Source organism: Vanacampus margaritifer, chromosome 17 (assembly GCF_051991255.1).
Source record: "Vanacampus margaritifer isolate UIUO_Vmar chromosome 17, RoL_Vmar_1.0, whole genome shotgun sequence".
Taxonomy (NCBI): domain Eukaryota; kingdom Metazoa; phylum Chordata; class Actinopteri; order Syngnathiformes; family Syngnathidae; genus Vanacampus; species Vanacampus margaritifer.
This window is the reverse complement of record NC_135448.1, coordinates 15,682,253-15,709,392: the sequence shown is the minus strand read 5'-3', so window position 1 is coordinate 15,709,392 and position 27,140 is coordinate 15,682,253. Positions and strand designations below refer to the sequence as shown.

General features: G+C 40.4%; 2 protein-coding genes across 3 annotated transcripts in view; one reads left to right on the top strand and one right to left on the bottom strand.

The window, feature by feature from the left end:
* The window catches only part of col9a2 (procollagen, type IX, alpha 2), a 117,136-nt gene extending 99,872 nt beyond the window's left edge, over positions 1–17,264 (top strand). The window contains exons 2-33 of the mRNA XM_077549516.1: positions 3,136–3,285; positions 4,393–4,467; positions 4,825–4,860; positions 4,946–5,008; positions 5,587–5,640; positions 6,230–6,265; positions 7,609–7,632; positions 7,720–7,773; positions 7,892–7,945; positions 8,542–8,592; positions 8,677–8,733; positions 8,946–8,999; positions 9,854–9,907; positions 10,024–10,077; positions 10,518–10,571; positions 10,642–10,695; positions 10,800–10,853; positions 10,937–10,990; positions 11,077–11,130; positions 12,535–12,579; positions 12,682–12,735; positions 12,817–12,870; positions 12,942–12,995; positions 13,066–13,137; positions 13,404–13,439; positions 13,522–13,566; positions 14,478–14,510; positions 14,591–14,737; positions 14,811–14,865; positions 14,947–15,135; positions 15,224–15,301; positions 16,080–17,264. Of these exons, the coding sequence (XP_077405642.1) occupies positions 3,214–3,285; positions 4,393–4,467; positions 4,825–4,860; positions 4,946–5,008; positions 5,587–5,640; positions 6,230–6,265; positions 7,609–7,632; positions 7,720–7,773; positions 7,892–7,945; positions 8,542–8,592; positions 8,677–8,733; positions 8,946–8,999; positions 9,854–9,907; positions 10,024–10,077; positions 10,518–10,571; positions 10,642–10,695; positions 10,800–10,853; positions 10,937–10,990; positions 11,077–11,130; positions 12,535–12,579; positions 12,682–12,735; positions 12,817–12,870; positions 12,942–12,995; positions 13,066–13,137; positions 13,404–13,439; positions 13,522–13,566; positions 14,478–14,510; positions 14,591–14,737; positions 14,811–14,865; positions 14,947–15,135; positions 15,224–15,301; positions 16,080–16,285 (2,076 nt within the window). The 5' untranslated portion in view covers positions 3,136–3,213 and the 3' untranslated portion in view covers positions 16,286–17,264. The remainder of the gene's footprint in view (positions 1–3,135; positions 3,286–4,392; positions 4,468–4,824; positions 4,861–4,945; positions 5,009–5,586; positions 5,641–6,229; positions 6,266–7,608; positions 7,633–7,719; positions 7,774–7,891; positions 7,946–8,541; positions 8,593–8,676; positions 8,734–8,945; positions 9,000–9,853; positions 9,908–10,023; positions 10,078–10,517; positions 10,572–10,641; positions 10,696–10,799; positions 10,854–10,936; positions 10,991–11,076; positions 11,131–12,534; positions 12,580–12,681; positions 12,736–12,816; positions 12,871–12,941; positions 12,996–13,065; positions 13,138–13,403; positions 13,440–13,521; positions 13,567–14,477; positions 14,511–14,590; positions 14,738–14,810; positions 14,866–14,946; positions 15,136–15,223; positions 15,302–16,079) is intronic.
* Positions 17,265–17,458: 194 nt separating this feature from the next.
* The window catches only part of col16a1 (collagen, type XVI, alpha 1), a 53,111-nt gene continuing 43,429 nt past the window's right edge, over positions 17,459–27,140 (bottom strand). For both annotated transcript variants that reach the window (XM_077549514.1, XM_077549515.1), the window contains 22 exons: positions 27,002–27,052; positions 26,867–26,923; positions 26,676–26,729; positions 26,553–26,597; positions 25,841–25,894; positions 25,726–25,761; positions 25,578–25,640; positions 25,429–25,500; positions 25,285–25,338; positions 25,115–25,159; positions 23,233–23,277; positions 22,971–23,024; positions 22,822–22,875; positions 22,685–22,735; positions 22,459–22,548; positions 21,374–21,409; positions 21,254–21,298; positions 20,326–20,523; positions 20,174–20,237; positions 19,085–19,261; positions 18,921–18,998; positions 17,459–18,514 (listed from right to left, as the gene is read on the bottom strand). In XM_077549514.1, coding sequence (XP_077405640.1) covers positions 18,321–18,514; positions 18,921–18,998; positions 19,085–19,261; positions 20,174–20,237; positions 20,326–20,523; positions 21,254–21,298; positions 21,374–21,409; positions 22,459–22,548; positions 22,685–22,735; positions 22,822–22,875; positions 22,971–23,024; positions 23,233–23,277; positions 25,115–25,159; positions 25,285–25,338; positions 25,429–25,500; positions 25,578–25,640; positions 25,726–25,761; positions 25,841–25,894; positions 26,553–26,597; positions 26,676–26,729; positions 26,867–26,923; positions 27,002–27,052 — 1,617 coding nt within the window. In that variant the 3' untranslated portion in view covers positions 17,459–18,320. The remainder of the gene's footprint in view (positions 18,515–18,920; positions 18,999–19,084; positions 19,262–20,173; positions 20,238–20,325; positions 20,524–21,253; positions 21,299–21,373; positions 21,410–22,458; positions 22,549–22,684; positions 22,736–22,821; positions 22,876–22,970; positions 23,025–23,232; positions 23,278–25,114; positions 25,160–25,284; positions 25,339–25,428; positions 25,501–25,577; positions 25,641–25,725; positions 25,762–25,840; positions 25,895–26,552; positions 26,598–26,675; positions 26,730–26,866; positions 26,924–27,001; positions 27,053–27,140) is intronic.

Genomic DNA, 27,140 nt, shown 5'->3' with positions numbered 1-27,140 from the left:
GGCAAACTGTGTGATAGAAATGCAATAGTTGCTGTTATGTTATATTGTTTTTTGTTATGTTCTGGCCGAACCGCATTTCCATTGTGTTGTATGTTTTTTTTTTGTTTTTTGTTTTTTTCCTGGAGAGCTCAGTATTGTTCATTTGGTAATTTTACCGATTTGACATGTTATCATCATTGCTCTTCCCCTTTTTTTTTCTTTGGGTTTTTTTTTGTATGTGGGTGATTATGTGTATGTGCGAGTGTGTGTGTATTCATTAGTTCACCTAAAACCTATTAAAAAAATCCCATACCGTTCACCTAAACCGGAACACTTCCAGCCAGAGTCGTGAGGCCGTCAGGAGACCCGAGGAAGGACCAAAGACCACAACCATTATGTTGTATGTTTAATGTCTGTGTGCTGGTGCTTTCTGCGGATATCCAGTTGCTCCTTCCTGATTGGTGCCTCTTGTTCTGGACTCAACTTAATCAATGCAGAAGATATAAAAAAATAAATTTAAAAAAAAAAAGGACTCTTTTGTCTTTATTGGGGCTAGCTGTGAACTCAATGTCAGCGGCCAATCAAACCCACAAACCCTAACCCCAACCCTCGAACACGGATTGTCTTACTGAGCTAACAATCCTGTAACGATCTTACCGTTCATTTTTAGTGTTGACTTGTATGTCAATTCGCCGTCGGACTGATGGTTAAGGTTAGGATGAGGCTTTCAGTGAGATTAGGAAAAGGCCCATTGTAGACCCGAAAACATTGTAGTCAACACTAAGAAAACATGAACAACACTAAAACAATCACTGGACAAATTGCGCTCGTCTTCCGACCAGACGGACCGGGTTCGAGGCTCAGTTTTGGATTTCTGCGCTATTTAACATGGCCGATAGAGATCGCTAAACTAAAATATGTAACACTTGGTTGTAATTTCACATTTTTTCAAAACAACAAACGACCATGCAAACGGGTTACCTCGGTTGTTTTACAAACCGGACTTCTTGACCTTAATCCGAATATTGACTGCATGTTAAAGTAGTCCGTGTCGTATTAAACTGCTTAGGAATGTTCAGTCTTGTTTTAAGTTATATTGTTGTGTGACGAGATGTAAATGCACAATAGTAAAGAAGGGGGGGGGGGGACACTACAACAGAGGAAGATCATAAAAGCGGGTAAATGGAAGACATATGTGATCAACCGTTCCAATTACAAAAGCAACTGAAGTCCACTTCAAGAATCATGACTGACAACCTAATCATGTGTTTTTATCCGCTATTGATTTTGCATGTCAAATAAGCCACAGCCCTCAACGGACAAAGTGATTTTCATGCCAGAATTGTAAAGCATGAAAACCCCTAATGAATATTTCATGCCAGACAGACTAATATCCTCCGCCTGTATGTCTTCAGCTTGTCATTATGTGCCTCTCGACCGATTCTTTACTTTTGGGCGTCGGGCCCAAATGTAGATATATTGGTCGACTCTTTTATCACTTTGCTGTTACTCCTGACAACGACACGCTAGAATGATATTTACCTGGTGTGTTAGCATGTGTATATTTGCCTTCCTTGTACATATGTACAACTTTTAACGACGATATCTTTTTCAACTTCAATTTCTCACTCAATGGAGAACTTGCCGTTTTAGTATCTCAAACGTGTTAAAAAATGTCTTACTCTCTCTGATGACGCGTTACTGGTTCAAAATGATGTTTTTCTTTTTTTCTCCTGAAAAACTGAAAAAAAAAAATGACGTGATGATTCAAGTTTTTCTGAAGCTTTAAATTTAGTTTTGTTTTCCTGTGTCCATTTTTCATGTGATGTCTCCTCATTAAGGATTTTGTCCCCACCTGTGTTAGCCAATCACGTCTTGTCCAGGTGTGGCTTGTTATCTTGTCAGCTTGTTTGTATTTAGTTCCCAGTTTCAGTTAGTCTGCTTGGCTTCTTGTTGCTGTAACGTCACATAGCCTTTGTTGTTTCTCTTGTTGTTTGGCTGGTTGCTGAGATTTTAATTCTGCATTTTTTTTTTTTAATTAGTTTTGTGTTGTTTCCTATTTTGTAACAAGTCATTTAAGTACAAAGTGCACTCCTGACTTTCTTCCATGCGCTTAATATGTTTTTAAGCACCAGGATTAAACAAAGGAGAATGTGAAAGACATTTAGGGGGGCAGTGGAATCACAACAACAAAATCAATGGATATTATTTTCTGTTGTCACGCGTGTAACGATTCGCTCAGGAGGCTCACTGCAGTTGATGCGGCTATGTGGTGTTTGTTATATGAATATTAAATAAAATAATCAAAAACACAATGCAACAGTGACATTTTTTTCCCATAGTGTAGCATCACTTACATATATAGGAAGACTGTTTTTTGTTTTGAAATTTTTGTTTCTGAGCCAGGCATTCACTCTGTGTAATCTCATAAATCATCGTGTTGTCATTTCATAGACTGTGGCTTGAGTCAATTGGCAAAAACACAAAAGACTTGCCGAACCACTGAAAAAACACTGTCAAATGTGTGAATCGAGAATATCATATGTCTCACACCCATGCTGTCAGGCCACCACACAGTTGTGTTGGTTTCACTTTTTTCTTTGGACACTACAATCACTGTAATCCGCCTGCAGACAGATGTTCTTTTTTTTTATCTTTTGGCTTTGCTGCCCCCTAGCGGATATCTAAACAAACATGTTATATCGCATGACAACTTTAGGGGTCATTTTGACATTCCAATTGAATATTTATTGCCTAAAGGACTAACTCTAATTAGAAAAATGTCAGTGTGTTACATTTGTAGAAACAAAAATAAAAACTGCATTAAGTGTTAAATGTTATTTTATTTTATTTCCTTGTCTCTTCACATTTAATGGTCCATAGTTCTGTTTTTGGTCACTAGTCCAGCTCCTGTGGATTTGGGAGGAGCTTGAATTTGCATATTATTCGTAAAGTAACCAATCACAGCAGTACATGAAACATGTGTGATTCCTTGCTTCTTGATGTTGTCTTGATCTTCATCATCTTTACACCTCTGCCTACCTTTTCCACCTCTTTGTACCCTGTCTTCCCGAGTTTTTTTTTTTTCTTGAGTGTGCACATACCCACGACCCCCACCCCCACGCCTTCTCTGAGGCACTTTTTTTACCTCACCAGTCCCTCACTGTGCTGGCCTGGGAAGGAATAGGGGGAGCAAGACGAGAGAGGATTTGGTGAACCGAGGGGAGAAGGACCATGGCTTCTCTCTCGGTCGTGCTAAAGTCCTGGGTGATACTGCAGACGCTGTGCCTAGTTCTGGCCCAAGTGGTAAGTGGATGGGGGGGGGGGCACCTGTTAGAAACAAGTTCTTTATTCTGATGCGGGGGGGGCACCGCGTGTCTATTAAGTTGTTGGGAGAGTTACGTGAAGTTTAAATGATGTGCTGGAATGTGGGTTAGTCACCTGACTTGAGTACAAAAGAAAGATGATCACGAAATGGACTTTCTGCTTTTCTGCAGAGGACACAAAGTGAAACAGCCTTCACTTCTTTGGATTAGTATCACTATTTGAGCGCGTTTCTCGTCCGTGATTTGAAATGGAGATCGTGAGGGATTTGAGGTTTCCTGGGTGACATTTTTTCTACAAGAAAACTGAACTTTTATCAAGCAAAGAAGATTTTGTTTTTCTAAGGAAAAGCCTGTAGCAATGAAGGATGGAAATCTATTTGCATTGGCACACACAAACGAAACTTTGACTACAAGGTGTGAAAGGCCCCGTTTCAAAATAACACCCACTTGCCATCTGTTGGATGCTTTTACATTGGAGGAATATAGTTTTTTGTTTTTTTTGCTTTTGTTTTTTTGGTGGGCGGGGGGGACTTTTTCTTTTTAAATACCTGAAGAATCGGAATATGGGATTTAAATAACCTCATCTGGAATGCCCACATACATGAGAATAAAAGAGTGGGGGTGCCGGGATGGAACCCTGAGGGACCCCTCCTCCCACTTTCCTCTTTCTATCCTTTTGTCTCCCCCCGGTATTATTAATTCATATTTTATGTAGTTTGGTTTTATATATGGAATGATTTTATAGGGTTTTTTGGTTTTCAAAAAGTACTAACAGGATGTGTAGTATGTTTTTACTATATGTATTATATTAAAATGATTTACATTGTAATCTCATTGTAATATCATTAGATGTCATTTAAATATCTTTAAAAAAACGAATTGTGATTTTAGGATGGCATTTTTGCCCTTTTTTTTCGTCAAATGTCATAAAACCATATTCAGTAAAAACGTCTACCATATAACAGTAGCTTAATTTGACTTTTTTTGGGTCAATAAATGTATTACACTGGAAGAAAATGATCTTGTAAAAAGTGTATTCATGCATATCCAGCTCATCATTTTTTGCTCTACTTTTCTCCACCTTCAGAGAGGTCCACCTGGACCTCAGGGCCAGGCAGGCCCAGCGGGTCCTTCTGGCACTCCTGGGTCAGACGGCATTGATGTGAGTATCCCCCCTACTTTGCCCACCAGTGTTGCTACAAAGAGCATCATTGTGCTAAGGAAATACCAATCCAGCACTTTAGTGCAATCCTGAAGTTAAACCACTAGAGGGCTCTGTAAATGCAAACATTCGGTTCTACAAAGGAGCTCTGTTTCTTGGCAGAGAGGTGCTCCTTTGAGAAGGGACTCTTCGCAGACATGTGGAAAGAAGTCCGGGTTTGTGTCACAGTAATGTGATACATTTGAGATATTTTAGGGTTTGCTGTGAGGGGGTTTTCAAATGATTCTGAAAAAATGTATTATTTGTGGTTGAGTTGAGCTTATTTGCATTTCTTTATGACAAATAATCGTTTTGCAGGGAGACAAAGGACCACCTGGTCCCCCTGGTCCAACAGTAAGCGCCATTTTTTTTTTTTATGTCATCAATACATGTCAAATTATGACTTCAATTGAAATGAATGCTGTTTTTGTTTTTGTAGGGACAAAAGGGAGAGTCAGGACAGCCGGGTCCTGATGGTGTACCGGGCGAGAACGGCATTGATGTGAGAAAACGGAATGTTTACGTATTCCGTTTCAAGCTTTTAGGACTTTTTGGGAAGGGGGGTGCGGGGGCACATTATGAGGACAATGATTGCATTTATGACTACTAGTAATGCAGCAGGGCCACATTTTAATAGATGGTTGTATTTATAGTTGACCTCAGTAAAATGATAGTAAAAGAAAACAGAACAGTCATACATGTATAATTTTTTTTTTATAAGGAATAACTGTTGATTTTAAGTCAACATGATTCAGGTGGTGGAAAAAATTTTTGGAATAAAATGCCAATAAAATGCCTTTATTGGCTCTGTTTAGATTCAGAATAACTTGACATTATTTTGCAGTGAAAATCTGAGTCACATGCTAACTGGGGTGCACTCACACACACACACACACACACATCGTCTTGAGAGCTTTTACCAGTAATCCTCTTTGGAATCTCCAATCTCCTGTTTGTTTCCTAATTACCTACAGGAAACCGTGTCAAGTTTAATCAAATGTCAGATTATTTCAATGTGAACTCAAGCTTCACGTTGCTTACCTTTTTTTGACCTCTTCGTCATTTTCTCTCCATCTTCAGGGTTTGATTGGCGCAAAGGGTGACCGGGGTGCGGTGGGAAGCCCTGGCCCCAAGGCAAGTGTAAACCATCCAGTGTTGAAAATATACAATTTTAAATGTACTACTTTACGTCTTTCATAAGTTTCAGTATAGTCTAAGCAGTCGCTATAGAAGAGGTTCCCTGTTGGAGTATTTGATTCTAACTACTGATCTGATTTACGGGCACTACATTTAATGATGCTCGTTAAGGTGTTTGAAACTTTTGCTGCCGGGTTATTGGATTTATAATAGCAACTCATATCCATATATAACACCAATCTGCAAAGTAACCTGAATAGCTGACACATTAATCAGTTGAAGTACATTGTGAAACATTAAAAAAAAAAACATCTGAAATGTAATGGAGTTGAAGTATAAAGTAGCATTAAAGTGAAATAGCGGCGGCCGCATTGTGCTTGAGTAATTCATTACGGGGAAGGGAATTGAAAATGGTAACGTCGGCTTTTAATTTTCAGCAGGATTACATTATGAATGTGGCTCCATTATAGCATTGGAGCTCCTAATTGTCCAATAGAATTGCATAATGGACATGATACACAGTTTTGTTTCCATCGTTATATTTACGGCATTTTATTTCATGCGTTGCTTTTTATCGTTGTTTCAGGGTCGACCCGGTTTAAGCGGTGAGCCTGGCAGACCTGTAAGTATGCATGCATTGTTACTCTAATAAGCTAATACTGCATGTGCATTCTAATTCTAATTCGGGTTAAGCAGTTATACATAGCAAATAACAAATAAGTTATGGGAAACTTAAAATAAAAATAAATAAAAAATAATAATCTCATGTAATCAGTCATAAAGTATGTAGGACGGGTCAAATCGCTTTGTGACAGCTACGGGTGTTTGAAAGCGCTATATAAATAAAGATGACTTGACTTTTTTTTTTTTTTTTCTCTTTTTCAGGAGAGCTCAGTATTGTTCATTCGATTTGACATCATCATTGCTCTCCTTTTTTTTTAAAAAAAAAACAAACAAATCAATTAAAAAAAATTTAATAAATGTTTTTTTTTTTTTAATACATATATATACATATACACACATATATATATATATATATATATATATATATATTTTGTTTTTTTTTTGTATGTGGGTGAGTATGTGTATGTGCGTGTGTGTGTGTGCGTGCGTGCGTGCGAGCGTGTGTGTATTCATCAGTTCACCTAAAGCCCATTAAAAAAAATCCCATACTAATAATATAATATAATAATAAATTGCCAAATGCAGAAACATCAATGTAAGTTATCACGATGTAGTGGCTCTCGCTAACAGACAGAATTAAGTAACCGGAATTAGGTTAAAAAAATTCTATATACGTAGACCATGTTTCTATAAATTTTGATATTTGTTTTTTATTTGAGGCAGATGACTTGACTTGATAAAGATTGAGACGATTGGATTAGTCGTAAAATAAATAAATTATACTTGAAGCCATTTTTTGTGGAATATTTGACGTGGCCCAGACACACCTTGTGTCTACCCCTAGCACCCCTGAAATAAATTGAGTTTAAGACCCCTGCTCTAGGTAGTAACTTAAATCCTAGGCTTTCCTCCGGTTGAACTGTAACTCGGCTTATAACCAGCAGGGGGGGCTCCGTCTCCATTTAGCTAACACTATCAGTACCAGCCCAACATCAGTTCCGGAGTCATTCAATGTCACGGTAGAAGAAAGAGGGAGTGGGTGGCGGGTGATGCATGGCACAAACACAATATTTTGTGCCGTGGGCCGTCCTTCCCGCAAGAAGGCTCACATACTTAATTATGTTGTTTATAATTAATTACAAAAGCCAAATAAACTGCAAGTGTAAACTTTGTTCTTCGTGAAGAGCTACGGCGTGTCGTCTTCATGCTGACACCGCACAAGCATCGCCGATTTTAATACATTACAAGCGGCCTTTCTTCAATGGAAGTTATTTTAGTATATAAAGATACGATCAAATGACAATAACAGAAATTTTGTGATATTTGTTCCTCTTCATGCAGGGACCTGGCCTCCCAGGACTTGCAGTAAGTTTATTGTCGAATATATTTGCTTTTGGGACATATGTTTGTTTTTTGGTGGACAGTATCGATTTTATTTTGTCAATTATTCAGGGAGCTCCGGGGCCAATTGGGCTTCCTGGTGCAATTGGACCAATCGGACCAAAGGTAAACAATTGTGATGAGTACAAAACATCTTCAGTTTTATTTTAAGTAAACAAACATCAGAATCATCTTTGGGATTGTGTTTTTTTTTTTTTTTCTTTCTCCACCTCTTTGTTTATAGGGTTTGATGGGACCACCTGGTCCTCCAGGACATCATGGGCCACCAGGCAAGCCAGTAAGACTTAAGTCCTTGTTTTGATGAAATGAATGAATGGAATAGAATCCGATTCGATGTCCAAACTGTTTGTGAATGATCTACCAGACTGAAATCTCTTTCAAATTCAAGTTATGCTGTGTTTAGCAAAATTAACTGCGGTGGCTGTGTTAAAATGCACCGCACAGGCAGAAGAGCGCCATGAATCTTGCACGGGTCCCTATAGAGAAAGCACGCAAAGTAGGAGACTTTCAAGTATATTTTCAGGGATAGATGCACTCTCCCGCATGCATCCGGCGGGGGGGATGTCTTCAATGAGAGTGATGTTTCCGGCTCAGGGGAGTGTATTTGTTTAGCTTTAGCGCCGTCTTAGGGTAAATACCCCCCCCCCCCAACACCCACCCTATATTAGATCTGTGGGCTGTCTCCTCTGACTGTAGCAGAAATACATAAGCCTCTGCAGAGTTATTTGACCTCCTAATGAAATCTATAAACAGAGTAAAGGAAAGACGGAGGAACCAGTTGATGGTGAGAGTCCTCAGCTAGCGTGAGAAGCTGTTGCCAAACGAACCAGTTGACTCGCATAGTCCACAGTCCTCTGCTTGTTATCTTTCTAGGGCCCGCCCGGCAAGTTCATCGGTGGGGAAGAAGGAAGCGCCGACTTCCAGGTACAACCCGGAAGCTCAAAATAAATTGTCAATGATGTCTTTACTCGGTATAATTTACAAATGTCCCCCCTCTCTCTACAACAGTGTCCTCTTAACTGTCCAGCAGGACCGAAGGGCCCGGTGGGACTTCAGGGAGTCAAAGTGAGTGTTATGGTTTGCTGTTTCAGGTCTTCCGTGAGCAAGGACACAAATGTAAAGAACTCTGCCAAGGTCCAAACATCCTAGAGCAACATTTAAGTCCTGTCGATACGATTGGTCACCGCACCACTTGGCTCATATTGACATCCTTGATTGGATCTTCATGGCATTATACTGACTGATCTGATTTGAAGATTTTTGCGGTTGCTCTTTAGGGCCACAAAGGACGACCCGGTGCTCTTGGAGAACCCGGCAGTATTGGAAAACAGGTACGCTACACCGTCTCAATTTCATATTACACAGCCTCACGTTCAGAAACCGGCAGAGGCAAAGATTAGTTCTAATGAAGCCCCGCGAGGCACATGAGTGGCGCTAATCTAGCTGCGGTAGTCCGTCCTGGCGGTGCAGTCGGCGTAAGGGTTAGCGGCATAAAAAGGACGGCAAGGAGCCACGTACTCGAATGGGAGGATGAGCTAATCAGGGTTCATGTGCTGAACTCACTTCGTTGTATTAAGCAGATCTAATGAGCATACTGTGAAATCGGAGGAGCAATGTGTAGATCTCAGAAATTAGCCTCTGGGTTTGCCTCACAGGAAGTCTGCTGGTGAAAATTAAATGCTGAAATTGTTAATGAAGGGACCGTGGCCAATCTTGCGGATTAGTCTGACTCGGGAACATACTGTGATTCTGCTCTGTCTTCAAAAAAAGATGGTTGTCAGGTGTTGTCAATGCAGCACTGTAGGGTAGACTCCATTTATATGACAAAAATAACTTGACTTGCTAAAAATACACAATTAAAAGTCATGCAGTTTAAATTACATTAACAAAATGTTTTAAAAGTATTGCTCTGCCTCTATTATTTGGATAATGGGGAAGTAGTAGTAGCAGCAGCCTAGCTACTGAAGTTTGAGCTAGCTCAAGTTAGCATAGCTACTGAAGTTTGAGCTAGCTCAAGTTAGCATAGCTTTGAATTTGAGCGAACTCAAATTTAGTAATCCACAGTTTGATGTTTTACTCTTTAAATTACACAAACAAAGAGTATTTTCTTTGTTTTTGTTTTTTTTTACAACTGGCTTGATTTTCTATGAGCAGTGAAGAAAAAATTCAATCTCTCGTCCTCCAGGGAATCAAAGGAGAAGTGGGTATCTCTGGAGAGCAAGGCATCCCGGGACCTTCGGTATGACAACAATATATTGTGTTAGGGTACTCAATTATGGGGACTGAAGTGATTAGTTTAAGTAGCTGCCTTTGTTCCCAGTCGTGGGCCAACTTCTCTATTACTTTTTTTTAAAGGGTCCAATGGGCGTGAGAGGTTATCCAGGAATGATGGGTCCCAAAGGAGAGGCGGTGAGAAATACAACTTCTTCCCTCATATTCACATAACTTTATTGTCCACTTTATCTTTCAAGGCAAGGCTGTTCTCATTTTTAGATGAGCTCCAAGTAGGCACAGTAGGACCTGCCCCCGCTATACAAACATCATCCATTACCAGCAATGAGGACATATGGAAATGATGCCACTGCACATCTCACGCCTCCTCTAATGAGTCGGGGTTATCTGGGTCCGCAGTGTCTCCATATGTAGTTAATGATCCCCTGTAGCAATCTGTCTTACAGTTAACATTAGCCGTGCTAGCCAAGTTAGCGCCAAAGCCAAAATGGCCCCTCGCTTTCTTTTGTAGCTCCCATTAGTAGATTGAGCTAAGCGCTAATTGCCCCTTCATCACAATGAAGAGTAGGCGACCATGATCTCAAGTGGTTAACAGCGCTTTTTGCGCTTTTCCTCAGGGACCTCGTGGTTACAAGGGCATCAACGGACCTGTAGGGATTCCAGGACCTCCGGTAAGAACCCACACATAAAAACATAGAAAAAGAACATGCACTCATTTGAGGTAATCCGTTACACTTTCAGGGTGAGGAGGGGCCTCGGGGTGCACCGGGAGAGGCAGGGGACAAGGGAGATAAAGTAAGTGACTTCTCCAGTGTTTTTCCAGTGAATATTTTGCTTACAAAATCTGATCCTGATGTGTGATTTGAATATATTAACATTCATTTGGTCTTTTCCCGCAGGGCAGCCATGGCATCCAGGGCCCACAGGGCGCGGTTGGCAAAAAAGGAGACAATGTGAGTTTTGTTTTTTTCTCAGTTTGAATAATGTCAGACGGTGCCAATTGAAGTCCACCGGCTCATGCGCCTGCATTTTTAAGGGCCTGCCCGGCATTGATGGAAAAGATGGCACGCCCGGCATTCCTGGAATCAAAGTAAGGGGCCGACCTGCTGTTATCATGAGAGGAAGCTTCCTGGTGCAGGGGGAGATTTTTCTGTTCTCATTTTCGTCTTTCCACAGGGTGGGCCCGGCCAGGCAGGGATGCCAGGTCCCCCTGGGTCTCAGGGAACAGCGGTGAGTGATTCATGACAGCCAAGTCATGAAAGGCACATGCAAACAAGATTGTCTGCAAATGCCCATTGACATGCAGGACACGTAGGCAATCGTGGCAATGTTTCCTCCCCAAATCAACAAGGGCAGAGCACAAGCAGCGGGTACCAGCAGGAGGCAGCTGGTATTTTTTTTTGCTATTTTGTTTTCTGGACTCTCCTCCAGGGTAACAGTGACCCTATGACCTAAGTTGTTCTAGAATCCAAACTACCTCGAGTCACCCTTCTCCCTCCCGTAACATGGCGATTTATCACAATAAAACAGTAGCTATTCACGTTTGTGCGCGTGCACCGTTCTGACTCGGGGGGTAATGGAGCATGAGATGCAAGCTTTGCTGTGTGGTCATTGCAGTGACACTGCCGCAAACACCGTAATGTAATGCCGTGATGCATATCATGATAATAAGATGAACGGGGAATGTTCAGCAGAAACACTGTGGGGAACCTGTTTGAAGGTTGATGGCAAATAAAAGTATGTAAAGAGTGAGATTTTGTTAGCCAGGTATGTAAAAACGAGGGGTGTCAAAATTTGTGTGTTAATTTTTAGTTAAAGTTCCTTTAACACCACAATTTTTTTTTAACGTGCAATTACTTGGAAAGCCTGTACTGGAGGAATTCCAGGCGCAACAACGCAGCAGACACGTCCACTGCAAAATTTAGCAGTAATAAAATTAATAATAATGCATATATATTGTGGATACTATTTTACAATTTTTAAAAATGTGTATAATTTCAAAAGTTACTTCACGTTAAAGACTAGATAGCTCTGAATATGTAAAGAAAATGCACTGAGCTGTCACCTTTGAAATGTGAATCAGAAAAATGACAACACAAATCAATATCACATTATTTTTTACGATACAGTACATATTTTTTAGTTTTAATTCAATTTTATGAATTATTATGAAATTGCTGTCAATCTCTAAAAGATGCAGCCATATTTTTTATTAGTTTAACATTCTTGTCCACTTTCATGTTGACTATGAAAACATTTTATTGTACATTTAAAATTTGTGATTAATCGCAAGTTAACTATTGAAGTCATGCGATTAATTCCGATTAAACATTTTAATCGTCTGACACCCCTAGTAAAAACACACAAAGAATTTGTCTTAAATCACAACCTGTCCGAGAAAAGTGACTGACAGAAGTAGACAGAACGGGAAGCATCTCGTCTCGTTCGCCAATTAGCGCCTTGATGGAGGTGAAAAAAACAAAAAAATAGGCCTAAACTGTACTCTTTAAAGGGGAGCAGCACAGTATGGACCTGGAAAAAAACTCCATTCAGAGTCACATAATGAAAGACAATACAGAACTGTAACTTTTGGTTAAGATTTAATGGATATCATTTTCTCATTTCTGTCTATAGGGATTGCCTGGTAGTCCAGGTTCCAAAGGTGGCCCTGGAGTTAAAGTAAGCATCTTTTTTCTTTTCTTTTTTTTAAAAAATTAAATCAGTGATTCCAATTTTAAATGCACGTACGTTCAATCTATCTCATTGTCTGTCTCTTGTTAGGGCGAGCCTGGGCATCGGGGTCAATCTGGCATGCCTGGTACCTCTGGACCTCTGGTACCACACAAATACAGCACAAAACACATTTGAATGAATTACACTGGTGGTCTTACGTGACTTCAAATGACTTGTTGCTAGGGTGAGCCTGGTGTTCCCGGTGAGGCCGGTATGGCGGGAGTTCCTGGTCCCAAGGTACATACCCAACTTTATTATATTGAAAAGTCAGACGCCAGTCAAGATACTCACCTTATCTGCAATTGTAGGGAGACCGAGGCCAGCGTGGTGCAGTCGGCCCTCAAGGAATCGTTGGAAAGTCTGTAAGTTGCATGTTTACTTTGCATGACATGTTTTGTAGTTGCAAAGTAACTTATTATATCGGATTGACAGGGAAGCAAAGGAGAGAGGGGGCCGATGGGTATTCCAGGTGCTCAGGGATTGAGCGGAACCAAAGGAGACAAGGTATGCTGTGAAATATCTGCATCACGCAGATCCAGTCATGTCCTTTAGGGGGCAGTGTTTATCCACGAGTCAAGTCATAAATCCAGAGGAAATCAGAGCATATGAGGCAGCGCCATTAATCACCTCAACATCCTCATTGTCCTTGTCTTAACGATCAGGTCACATCTTCTTACCTTGTCTTACTGTACGCGCGGTGATGCTTGCTTCAATCAATACTTACATTTAAGAAGACCTATTAAAATCTCTATAAACGTCGTGTATTTCAGGGGTTCCAAGGAAAAGGTGGGCCAAAAGGAGACATTGTGAGTAGCAGTTTTGCTCATTTAGATCTTAGGAAATAAGCAGCATGTATAGATATTTAACATCCCTCTATTTTGATTTTAGGGTGACCCGGGTGTTGAGGGGTTGGCTGGCGAGAAAGGTGAAAAGGTATGAAAACAATTAGAACTCAGTTGAACAATGTTATATGCTGTGGGGGGATAAGCATTCAGAAGTAACAACACTTGTAGCAGGTTGATAAAAAGGTCACACATGTCTGAAGGTAGCCAAGAGAAGAAAATAACAGAAATTGCTACAACTCTACCAAAAGTTTGTGAGAATAAAACTATTGTAGATGTTCACTTGTACTACAGTATTCACTTCGATTCGCAAAGAGGTGTCAAAATAACTCTTTGACTGCCAGACGTTTTCAGAAAAGGGATGCTGTGGGTGCCAGCCGATTTAAGCATTTTGACTGATCTTTCAAGGTCCACAGAAAATTATGTGTTTGGACTATGGAAACACACATACTACCAAATGAAAGATTGGACTCTCATCTTTCATCAGAAAAAAAAAGTTTGTATCTACCTTATTCAGTTTTTCAGTAATCAACAATAGAAAATGGTTAGTTTCACCTCTGTTTTGAAAAAAACGTCTTTTAACGTCTTTGGCACTCCTCCATATGATTTTACTAAACGCTATTTAACATTTTTGGCAGTCAAAGAGTTAATGCCCGCGGTCCAGAACCCGGGTTGTCAAGGAGTCCAAGCTGGCCCGTGAGGACAGAACACAAACTGCAATTTTTTTACTAAAATTAACTTGTTAATTTTGTCTACTGGAGGGCGCACTCAACACTTAAATGACATTCTGAAAAGTGGCTGTTAGGATTTGATGCAAAAAGTGTGCGCTATGTAATTTCAAATTAATCTGGATTAATAAATGGGAATATTTTATTTGGCCATCGACTTACTTAACCCTTCGCTCCTGGCTGTTTTACTGGATTTTGACTGATTTTGCAAGTCCCCAAAAAATATTGTGTTTTATTGCTATAAAACAATAGAACCTTCCTTTTTATATGACAGGGTTTGTCTGGAGAACCTGGGCCCAAAGGACAGGTGAGTTTTGGGTGATAAATATTTTCGCACTTACCGTACTTTTTTTTTGCTTCACTCACTAAACTTCGGTCTTCATGCAGCAAGGAGTGAGGGGGGACCCCGGACACAACGGCCCAACTGGAGACCCCGGTAAACCAGGTGACCAGGGACCCGCTGGGCTGCCCGGGCCCAGAGGACTGAATGGAGTCCGAGGTGTGCCTGGCATGACGGGCATTCAGGGTTCGCCAGTGAGTCAACTTCAATTCAACTGTGACGCATGCTAGGAAAAAACGGCACACATTTGTGTCTTCTTCCCCTCAGGGACGTGATACGTCTGACCAGCATATCATCGAAGTCGTGCTGAAGATGTTGCAAGGTGGGCATCCAGAGATGAGACCAAAATGTTTTCCAGTTAAAAAAATTCAACAATTGTTTTTTTTTTTGGTGGAACTCAAAGAGAGGCTAGCAGCAGTGGCTGTGAGTGCCAAGAGGGCTGTGCTTGGCGGAGCCGGGGTCATGGGACCCCCGGGCCCTCCTGGACCTCCAGGAGCAGCTGGTCCCCGGGGAACACATGGCATACCGGGTTCTAGGGGCATCCCTGGCATGATTGGCGCTCACGGACAGATTGGAAATACAGGCCTTAAAGGTAGAAAAGATAACAAAAGCTGCTGATTTCATTACATTATTTCCCAGTGGACATCTAAGTCTATTTTTTTTTTTCTTGTTGTTGTCAGGAAAGAGAGGCGCTAAGGGTGACAGAGGAGATCCTGGCAAACCCCATCAAGGACCACCAGGACCCCCAGGAATTCAAGGCAAGCGAGTTGGGGGGTCACCTGAGATGGTTTAGGCTTAACTGTGAATATAAAACTGTTAAACTGATCTTTTTTTTTTCTTGGGGGAGGGAGGGGGTTGGGGGGGGGGGGGGCTCTCGCCACAGAGAAGCCTACTTAAAGGCATTTTAAAAGCATCATTAACTTCAGTCATTGAACAGATGCTCTTGAGTGATAATGTAATAGGATTCCAACAGCAGAAATCTAATTTAAACTGCGGAGAACACACTCAGGACCGTCGCACACAATGTATACGGTCCCCGTGTAATCAAAACTCTAAATGGAGGTTCAGGAAAATACCCCATAACTGTAAAATGCGGTGTATAAAGCGCACCCGTGTATAATCACCCTTAAAAAATTTTTTTTTTATTTTTTTAACTCTTTGACTGCCAAAAACGTTAAATAACGTTTAGTAAAATCCTATGGAGGAGTGCCAAAGACGTTAAAAGACGTTTGTTTCAAAACAGAGGTGAAAATAACCATTTTCTATTGTGGATTACTGAAAAACGGAATAAGGTAGAAACAAACTTTTTTTTTCTGATGAAAGATGAGAGTCCAATCTTTTTTTGGTAGTATGTGTGTTTCCATAGTCCAAACACATCATTTTCTATGGACCTTGAAAGATCAGTCAAAATGCTTAAAATCGGCTGGCACCCACGGCATCCCTTTTCTGAAAACGTCTGGCAGTCAAAGAGTTAATAGCAGTAGTTATGCTGGTACCCGAAGTGCCCATTGACAATCTGATTGTTCGCCCTCACAGGTCCTCCTGGTGTTGACGGTGTCGCTCGAGACGGCCGGCCCGGCGAGGGCGGCCCTCACGGAGCAGCCGGTGAGGCCGGTCGTCCCGGTAAGGCGGGTCCGCCAGGCCTCCCAGGCTTCTGCGAGGCCGCCATGTGTCTGGCCGCGTCGGCGTACACCTCTCCGAGACTACAGGAGGCGGGAACCATCAAAGGACCCAACATTTAGAGTCGTCGTCTCCGTTCACCGGTTCATGACAATGGGGGGGGAGGGAGAGAAGGACAGAGACCACTCTTCTCACTTGAACATCATGAGCAAGGGGTAGATGGGGGAGGGCGAGTACATCGACTGGATGTACATTACAACCCCCTTCCTCTCCCTTTTTTTTTTTTTTTTTGGAGACAGACAACCTGATGGGATGTTCTCTCTTCTTTATCCCTTTCATCACAAAGACAACAGCAGGTCACAGCCACCCACATCCTTTTTCGCCAGTATTTTCGGATCATGTGCAACAAGGAGCCGAGAGGACCTGACAGCACAGTAGAAATTACATTGGCGCCATTTGTTTTAACATTTTTGTGATTCGCTAGCTAAAACGTCCTTGCCTCTCATGCGACATCACTGCAAATGACTTTAAAAAAAAAAAAACTGTACAAAGGACTAATAAATAATTATGAAATGTACTCTCAGTACAATATCTTTGCAACATGTATTATTGCCAATTGTAAGCTTGAGTGAAATCCCTCATTCACCCACCATCAGTGCCCCCCCCACCCCCCCACCCATCTATCCTTTCGCCATTACCCGCTTTCTGCCCAAGTCTCATTTTAGAAACTAACGACTACTTTATCTCTTCCTCTTGTTGCCTGGCAACGGCAATATCCCAACGGGCACTCCCATCTCCCACAATGCAGTGCTGTAAATCTTTGTAAATGTGTGTTGATTATTATGTAGCGAAAAAAAAGGAACGGGTTACGATATGCGCCAACAAAGAATCCCGAAGAACATTTCAGAAATAATTCTCGTTTCCGGAATGTTCCGATGTGCGTCCTGTACCACTGTCAACATTCCGCAGGGTGTCAGCAGTTCAATGAATGATTGATTTTCATTAACACAAGTTATTTATTGTTAATATAATCAACTGTTTTCTCCCCCCCCCTGGCTGTTCAAGTAAATCCAAAACAATAAAAAGGAACCTTTTATAAAATCCAATGTTCTTTATTATTATGTGAAAATCTTGTTCCCCTATAATCTTTTATATCAATTCCGTCAATTTGTCAACTCTTGTTTGGCAAATTTCAATTCGAGTGCACATACATAATGCATATACTGTAATTGATACACTTGGGACGTCAATTGCACAAATACACTGCAATGAAAAACAACAACCCTTGCTTTGGATTTCTTTTTGTCTCAAATGATTTATAAAAACAACATAAAGAAGAAACATGAGTTTGAATGTCTTTAAAACAACATATACACAGCAAGAATGCATAGAGTGACATTGTACGGCCATTTTAAAACACAGTTTAATTTCGTTTGACCACAGTTCATTTTTTCAGTTTGGCTAACAAATGTCAAATTAAAGCCTAATAATGCCCCCAAGCAGTAAAAATGGCACTTTGAAACGATTTGCTTCATTTTAAGATGAATGGCTGCAAATATTCCAGACAGAAATGTTGCTTGAATGTTAAAAACCTGAATCGTGAATTCAATTCTTCACTTGAAATAGCTTGTTTTGGTATCCAGTATTTTCATGGCTATGGAAATATGTATCTCATCAAATGTTTCAAAATGTATAAAAAGCTGCTTATATATAAATATAAATATTTACAAAACAGTAAAGTCCTCAAAAAGGGTGTCTACCTATGCATCCAGTCTCTTACAAACCCAATTCAACTACGACGCTCTGAAGCCATTGTAAAGGTTTGGGAGGCAATGTTATTTTGAGAAAAAAAAAGTGGTGAGGGGGGGGGGGGGTGATATAAGAGGTGCAAGCAAGTGCTACAGTACATGTTGCTGCTTTCTAAGCTTGATAAAAAAAAATTGAAAAATAAAAAACTGGATTTTTTTTTTTGTTGTGCTCACCTCCGCGTGGTTTGTTTTTAGGAGTGAAACACGGCGAAGAGAAGGCAAAACATGGGAAGAAAGTGGAATTTAGAGAGAAAGAATGACACAATAAAAATTCACTGCTTATGTCTTGGCCAAGTTTTCTGTCCTCTCGAATAGCCCTACCTCTCTCTCTTCCGTGCCCGCCGCTCATTTACCAGGGGCCCTTGACGGACGGGCCCTTAGGGCTATATTCTACTTGACGGCTCATGCAGTCTGAAGGGTTACACCGGCCGTCGTTTCCCTTGGAGCCAGCCGATCCGGGCGGACCTGGGATCCCAGGGACTCCTTGTTGGCCAACGGAACCCGGGGGTCCCATTTTACCATAGCCCGGGGAACCTGGGATACCTAAAAGGTTAAAGGCGATGATATAGATTTGACAAATAAAGTAAATAAAGCCCAATATGAATGTATGTTTGAAACAAAATGATGGGCTGGAAATTGATAAGACAAGACAAATATGTGGTTACAGATGGCTACTTGAAAGTGGAGCAAATCTTCCGTGAAGTTGTGAAGTAGCCCAGATGTTGATTTCTGACTTTGTTACGATGGTAATTAAAACTGTTTGCAGAGTGATGACTCCCATAATCACGCTGGCAATTTCTAATCAGTGACATTTAAAAGTTTTAAAACATTTACAGCATTAACATACTTAAGTGTCAGGTGCTGTTTTCAGTACTGTGAAGAACAGATTTGAGCACCAACAACAAAATGGAAGAATTTCTCCATGATCAGGATCAGTCCTATACATTACCTGGTGCTCCTGGTGCTCCCGTGTCTCCCATTTCACCTACACCCTTATCTCCCTTTGCACCCACGGGTCCCCTTGGTCCTAAAAAAAGAACAATTTATTTTAACCACATGAAACTTTCAAACAACCAACCACATTTAATTGAGTTGGTCGGTTGCCCTTCTCACCAGCTGGGCCTTGGGATCCAGGCCGCCCAATTCGACCGATCTGCCCCGGGATGCCGGGCGCGCCGGGCACTCCGGGATTACCGGGAATGCCGTCTTTCCCTGGTGGCCCGGGCCGACCAGGAGATGACACCATTTCTACAGGCGTCTGCATACGCGACATGTAGTAGGCCATTCTCTCTGGGGAGATGAGATGCATCCAATGATTTCACATGAACATCATCGCCAAAAGGGGGAGGTGAGTTCAAGAAAAGTTGACGCGCATCTAAAAACGTACTTGCTTACTTGGTGATTTATGAATTTAATTTGTTCCATGACCATAGTTGAAACTCAAAACATTTATAGCGCAAATCACCTTTCCCCATTAAAATGAATTAAAGTGACATTAATGCGTTCCGACCCACATTGTGCTCTTTCTGGTTACGTGCCTTAGCCACCAAGGGGAAGTATAATACAGACATAAACACACACATGAAGAAGACTTTCAGAACTACTAAGTCTGCAGTAAAAGAATATATGTGAATATTGTTTTATTGTCAATCTACATGTGATTAAATACCCATTGTTTAAAGGGTTATAATCCGCGACTATCATTGCTATCCATTAGCAGTCTATGTAGTCTATGTAGTTTTTGCATTGTGTGTTAGCATTAAACGAGCAAAGGCAAAATACACCATGTATAGGCTACTGTAAAAAAAATAATAATCAAAATTTTTGCTATCCTAAATCGAGAAATGAAAATTGTTCATATTGTTTAGGCAGATAAAAAAAATAATGGATTTATAGCGCATTTCAATCTGCAATCAAAAGTACATTTAAAAGCAGTTAAAGAGAGTTCAAAACAGAAAAAAAAGAAACTAACAAAAAATACTAAAAGATTGTATAGTGCAAGAACAACATTTTCAAAAAAATATGATTTTAAAAACACATCGGTATGGGAAATCAGCATCGTTTCTCATCGAGTTGAGTCTGCTGACCTATTGCTTGCGTGTATAATATTTGCCCCTAAGTCAAAGCAAAAAAACATCCTAGCAACAGCTCAGATTTCGATAAACTCCCAAGTCCGGTGTATCAGTGTTTGTCTTTCCTCACCATCAAAAATCTTGATGACCTGCTGGCGGATGAAGTTCTTGATTTCATCATAATTGACAACAGCCTGCGGAATAATGGAGAGCACTGATCAAAAAGCTCAAACAAATTAAAATGATTTGAATAATGTGAGGTGTGATGTCATTTGAACTCACATCATGTCCTGGTGATCCTGGAGTTCCAGGTAGCCCAGCGGGGCCATCTGAGCCAGTGTTTCCCCTCTCCCCTCTGGGACCTGCTGGGCCAATCATTGGCTGAGCATCCTTGGAGTGATATCCCAAGCCTCCACCAGGGGGCCCCGGTCTGCCTCTCTCCCCTGGATGGCCTCTTTCGCCTGCTGCCCCAGGCTCACCCTTACAGAGATGGATTAGACAGCCATTACTGTAAACGTGTCCCTCTAAATGTTCTCCACTTCCATATTTGTATGAAGAGCTCCAAAAACTGTTTGGATGTCATTTGAAACAAAAGCCGAGCATTTGGCGACGGCTATATCAATTTTCTCTGATTGCATAAAAACACTGAAAAACACACATGCCACATTAGCGATAGTGATTTATCGAGGACAAAGCCGCCCATAATGGACAACCAATGTTTACGTGTCACGGGAAGAAAAGCGTCTCTTGAAATAGAGTGTGTGGAGAAGAATTGAGGAGTCCGTTCTTGTCTTTCTCTTCTGTGCAGCTAAAACCCTGACAATGGCGTCCTGTCAGCGTGACAAATAGCCTCATCTAGCATCTCCTCTCATGCTTAATAGCATTATCCCAGAGGCAGAGAATAGCTATATCACTGTACACACAGACTGGAATCCCGTGTCTAATACGAGATTGGTGGACGTAGGTGGCCGACTGCCAGTGCGAGGAAGGGTAAACCGAGGTCAGGAGTGAAGATGATTTTGGTGGAAGGATATGAGAGTTAAAGTGCCGGCATACACGGCATGGGTGCAGAATGGGCAGAAATACTGAGAGAACGCATGTTCAGCAGTGCAAAAACATTAGCTTGAGCTTCGGTAGGACTCAAAAGTAGTAAAAAAAAAAAGGAGCATCATCTTGCTTTTTGAGGAGGACTTGCTGAGACGGCGCTTACCTTTTGACCCGGCTTCCCGTTCTCCCCAGGAAGGCCTGCCGACCCCTGAAGAGGAAAAAAAAAAATGTAAAAGCCACAGAGGAACTGAACGTAAGAACTTCAACACCGGCCGTTACTCACATCTTTACCAGCAGAACCGTCACTTCCTGGCTCTCCCTAAAGAGCAACAGACAAAGAGGGTAAAAATGTTAAATTGGTACGGAATTGTGGAACTGAGTTAACATTTGTGACCATTTAAACGTATGTGCAAGTACGGTCGGAAATAATTAAATACGCTTAAATGTATATGCGCGTACATTTGAACATACTGTATAGGCACGTGTATTTCCAAGTACATTCAAAGCTACTTGCAAATACGTTTAAACGTACTTCCAAATACGTTTGAACATGCTTGTATGCTAAATTCTAAAACCGTAGCATTTTTTCCCATAATGCCACAAGTTATTGACATTACAACATTGAGTAAACTTAGTTGTTTTTTTAAATATCTAATTTACCCTTAAAGTATGTTCATTCAAACGTGCTTGTAAATACATTTAAACATATTTGAAAATACGCTTATGCGTATTTGCAAGTACATTTGAGTATATTGTATTTGTATATGGCTATGGTATGCTACGGAACTGTGCAACTGATAATGTGGAGTAAACATTTTTGATGGGCAAATACATTTAAACATAGTTGCAAGTACGGTCGAACATATTTAAATACGTTCAAACGTATATGCAAGTGTAATTTCAAAGTACCTGCTACTTGGAAATAAATTCGAGCGTACGCACTCGCAAATACGTTGAAACGTACTTCCAAATATGTGCTTCTATGAAAAATTCTAAAACCTGAGTATTTGTTCCCATCATGCCATCGGGTATCGACTTGTGCATGTGCAAGTAAAAAAAAAAAAAATTATTCTTTAGCAATTGTCCTACCAATACGTTCGAAAATCAAGTACGAAAACGTAGTTTTTTTTTTTACATATCTAATTTAGCCTAAAATTCTGTTAATTTGCAAATACATTTAAACGTATTTGCAAATACATTTAAACATATTTGCAAATACATCTTATACAGCACATATTTGCAAGTACGTTCCAACGTATTTGCCAGTCAAAAATGTCATTTCCACATTGGCAGTCGCACGCTTCCATAATATCCCGTACACTTTATTCACATGGATTGGAAGTGCGTTGTGGGCTGTTGTGTACTGACCATTAATCCTGGGTGACCCGGAGGACCCGGCGTTCCAGGCATTCCTGGGAGACCTCTCTCTCCATTTTGACCTTTATCTCCCTTTATACCCTGCATAAAAACCGAATGAATACTAATTCCCGTAACGTTTCAATTATATTTTGCCACATGTCCTTTAACTCACCCTCTCCCAAACAACAACAAAAATGCAGTTAATTGAATTAAGTCAAGTTTGTGAGAACCTCACCAATCCTGCTGGACCGGGAGGTCCTGGGGGTCCGGCTGGACCTGGTGAACCCTGTTGGATAAAAACCAAACAATATAATAGCAGCATCGCATAAATTTGGAGTCAAATAAAGGAGTCCAAAATAGAAAGGAACCTACAATGTGACCAGATGGTCCTGGTCGTCCCTGAGCTCCTGGTGTTCCGGTATCACCCTAGAAAGGTCACAGATTGAGATCACAGTCATTACTATGGGGCTTTGTCTGCATAGATAAAGGATTTTCTCTTTCAAGAAAAAAGAAACGCTCACCTCATGTCCTGGTCTACCTGGTGGTCCAGGTGGGCCTGAAGGTCCAACTTCTCCCTGGAGGTGTGAGAGGGTAGTAAACAGTGTTAAATATGAGTGAAATTCACCACAAAGTAAAAACAAAAAAAAAAAGGGACACAAATCAAAACATAGATTGCTACTTCACTATGTTAGTAATCAAATCTACTTTATAATTCTGGCATCTTTTTCAATTATTACCGGTGTCAGAAAAAAAGACGGGAAAAGTAATAAATTATCGGCCAACCTTAGCTCCTGGAAATCCAGTGTGACCAGATTTCCCTTTGAATCCCTATGGAGCAATAGAAACAATTCTGTAAGCAATCAACAAAGATAACATCTACAAAGGCAGAGGAAGTGGCTAAAGACAACCTTTATCATATTGCACAGGAACTAAGAAGACTGTCTGGTAAAATACGACTAAATGACTTACCACAGTAAAAGCTATATGCTTCATAATAAGATGAATGGCTTCAAATATTCCAAACGGCCATTAAAAAAAAAATGTGTTGGAAATGCACGTGCAAATGCAGAGGAAAAGGCTGAAGACAATAATCTTTATTATGACGCTATAAGATACGGTAAAATACTGTAAAATGAGTTATACGACGGTAAAATGAGCTAATCATAAATTGCCAGAAGCAAGCATGTAAATGGTGGATTTTTGAAAAACCTGTTAGAAATCAACATTTATAACATCTGCAAAAGCAGAGGAAGAGGCTGAAGACAATTATCTTTATTTTATATGCGTGACTATCACGAAAAATACGGTAAAATGAGTTATACTATGGTATAATAAGATAACCATAAATTGCCGGAAGCAAGCATGTAAATGTTTGATTTTTGAACAACCCGTTTTTGAATCAACAATTATAACATCTACAAAAGCAGAGGAAGAGGTTGAATACAATAATCTTGATTTTATATGCGTGACTGTCAGGAAAAATACGGTAAAATGAGTTATACTATGGTATAATAAGATAACCATAAATTGCCGGAAGCTAGCATGTAAATGTTTGATTTTTCAACAATTATAACATCTACAAAAGCAGAGGAAGAGGTCGAATACAATAATCTTGATTTTATATGCGTGACTGTCAGGGAAAATATGGTAAAATGAGTTATACTACGGTATAATAAGATAACCATAAATTGCCGGAAGCAAGCATGTAAATGTTTGATTTTTGAACAACCCGTTTTTAAATCAACAAGTATAACATCTACAAATGCAGAGGAAGAGGTTGAATACAATAATCTTGATTTTATATGCGTGACTGTCAGGGAAAATACGGTAAAATGAGTTATATTACGGTTAAAATGAGGATCGTCACAAATTGCCAGAAGCACTTATGTTAGCAGCATCCTTGTAATGGTCATACAATCCAACTATTAACATGCACAATGTATGCTTGGCAGATAATGGTCCACATGATGATCATCTCAATTGTGTTTGCACGCTTTCAATTGCTAATGAAACACAATACCTTACAGCTGTGGCTGATGGAAATCTCATTAGGTTGGGAAATATTTGGTGATAAAACATTGGCTGTGCCACAAACAAGATTAGCTTGTTTTGCAAAGAAAACATTTAAATTAAAAAAGCCAAGGACTCAAACATTGCACGCGTTTGTCAGAGACGTCGATAACAAGTTTAGGGGAGGCTAGTTTGATTTTTTTTTTTTTTTTTACATATTAAAGATTATATGCATGCACGTTTATTACTAACAACACCAGCAAGTTCTACATATCTCTGAACAAGTTTACAGTTTAACGAGAATTAGATTGTGTGCCGTTCCGCCCTAATTGTAAACATTGTGCTAATCATCAGACCGCCCTTATTTGCATTTAGTACACAACAAATTAACATGCTTCATTTGTTTTTAGCAAGCAGGAAAATGGACAATGTGTGCAGCGCATATCCAATTGAGTTTTTTTTTTTAAATTGTTTGATTGGCATAGAGTTAAAAAAAAAAATGTTTTTAGTTCATCATTTGTTTCTATAGTCAACATTCTTTACTACTCAGATGAAATTTGAGCCTTTGGCTCCGATCCAACAATAACAAAAAATAAAAAAAGATATATTTAAGTGTATACACAGCAAGAAGGCCTTATTAGAAGGTGCTACTCACTGGGATTCCTCGTGGGCCGGCTGGTCCTGGAGGGCCCAGCTCTCCCTGGCAAGAAAATAAACAGACAGCAAATGTCAACAGTAAAGAAAATGTTCCCCGAAGAGCTGCAAACCCACATCTTCCACATCTTTTATTTCTCCATATGTCTCTAAAGCAGACATATAACTTACCCGAAGCCCCGGTTTTCCATCTTTTCCATCAACTCCCTCAATGCCAGGAGGACCCTTTGATAGCAAATACAAGCAGCTGACATCTCACAGTGGAATGAAATCGCTCAAATCTAAAAAATGTAACGTTATTAATATTGTTTCTACCATTAGTCCCGGGGAGCCTGATGAGCCTGGCGCTCCGGTTGGTCCTTGAGAACCTTGAGAACCAACATTGCCCTGCGAAAGAGATAAAAAGTACCAAATCAATTCACATCTTGGTACGATGCATAATTAAATACATACAATATGCTAACCTTTTCACCCTTGAGTCCTGGGGGTCCTTCCCTTCCACTTTTGCCAGCAAGGCCGGGTGGGCCCTGAATATACATGAATTATTTAATAGTTACACCGAATGTAATAAAGAGTATATTTATAGTGAAGAGGTAAAGCATAAAATCCTACTGGAGTTCCCGGGAATCCGGGTTGTCCTTGAAAGCCCTTCAAAGAAAACACATGACATAAAAACCTTGTGTTTTTTTTTTTTGGGGGGGGGGGGGTAGTTTGAATTTGGTAGTACCTGATCACCCTTTGGTCCTACAGGTCCTGCTGGTCCTAGGTCTCCTTTCCCTCCCTAAAAACAAAGACGATTTTTTTTTTAATAAGATATTGAAAGTAGAGATAGACCGATGTTTTTTTCAGGGCCAATAGAAATGCCGATTATTAGTAGTCAAGGAGGCCGATAACCAATATTTGAAGGCATTATTCATTTCCAGTAAAAAAAAATTATTGACGTCAATTTTTTTTAAAAATACAAATGGCAATTTTTTTGCAATTTTTCAGACTTTTTAGAAATGTAGTCGTTTTTTGACATCCTTTTAAATCGTTCAGGGAGCTCCAAAGGTTGTTAGTATGTCTTTAAAAGTTAATTGAAAACTTAAGCAATTTTCTACTGTATTTCCCAAAACGTAAAAAATCCTGAAAACTTTCTCATGTCTTTGTTTTAAATGTCGAACAAAAACAAATGGTTGAGAAGGTTCCCAGGGTCAGCAGCATCTCTTATAATGTTAACTAAAACAAATAAATAAATAAATAGCTCCCTGAGTTTAAATTGTTTTAAATTTACCTTATATCGGCCATCAGATTTAAAAAAAAAAGAAAAAAAGAAAAAAAAAAAAGGTCAATACCAATATTTGTCAAAATGGCCACTATTGGTCCGATTATCGGTCTATCCCTAATTGAAAGCTAAATCATAGCCAGTTTCTAAAAACAGTGAAAAGTCAAACACTGACCGGCGCGCCCGCCTGTCCTTGGTATCCGGGGAGACCAGAAGGACCCTATAGCAGAAAGTCATGTGAAAAACTCGCAGAACGACTCATTGTGTATATCAGAAAAGTATCATTGTTGTTCTGTACCGATTCTCCTTTCTCACCACTCGTCCCTGGGCTTCCACGTTCACCCTTCAGTCCCTGAGAAAAACAAAAGAGCAGTCAATCGATTCCAGGTCACATATAAGAGTAACCACCCGCAGTTTGTTTCCATCCGAGCAGTCACAACATTGTCAGTGTCATTGCTCTTTTGAGGCTGAAGATATGCTGGAGTTTACCGGCATTCCGGGTGCTCCCATGGATCCAGGGTAGCCTGGTGTCCCTGAGGGGCCCTGAGGGAAAGATCACCGAAATCAAGATTATATTTCCACACGGTTGCCGTTTGAAGATATCGCTAGGCAGATACTTTCCTGTTCACCCTTGAGTCCGGCCAGCCCAGATGACCCTTGCTCACCTTGCTGACCCTGAAGATGTACGGGAAAAAGGATATGATGTGCATGGATGGAAGTTTGTTAAGCTTTACAACTTTGAAAGGAAAACAAGCATGTTGAA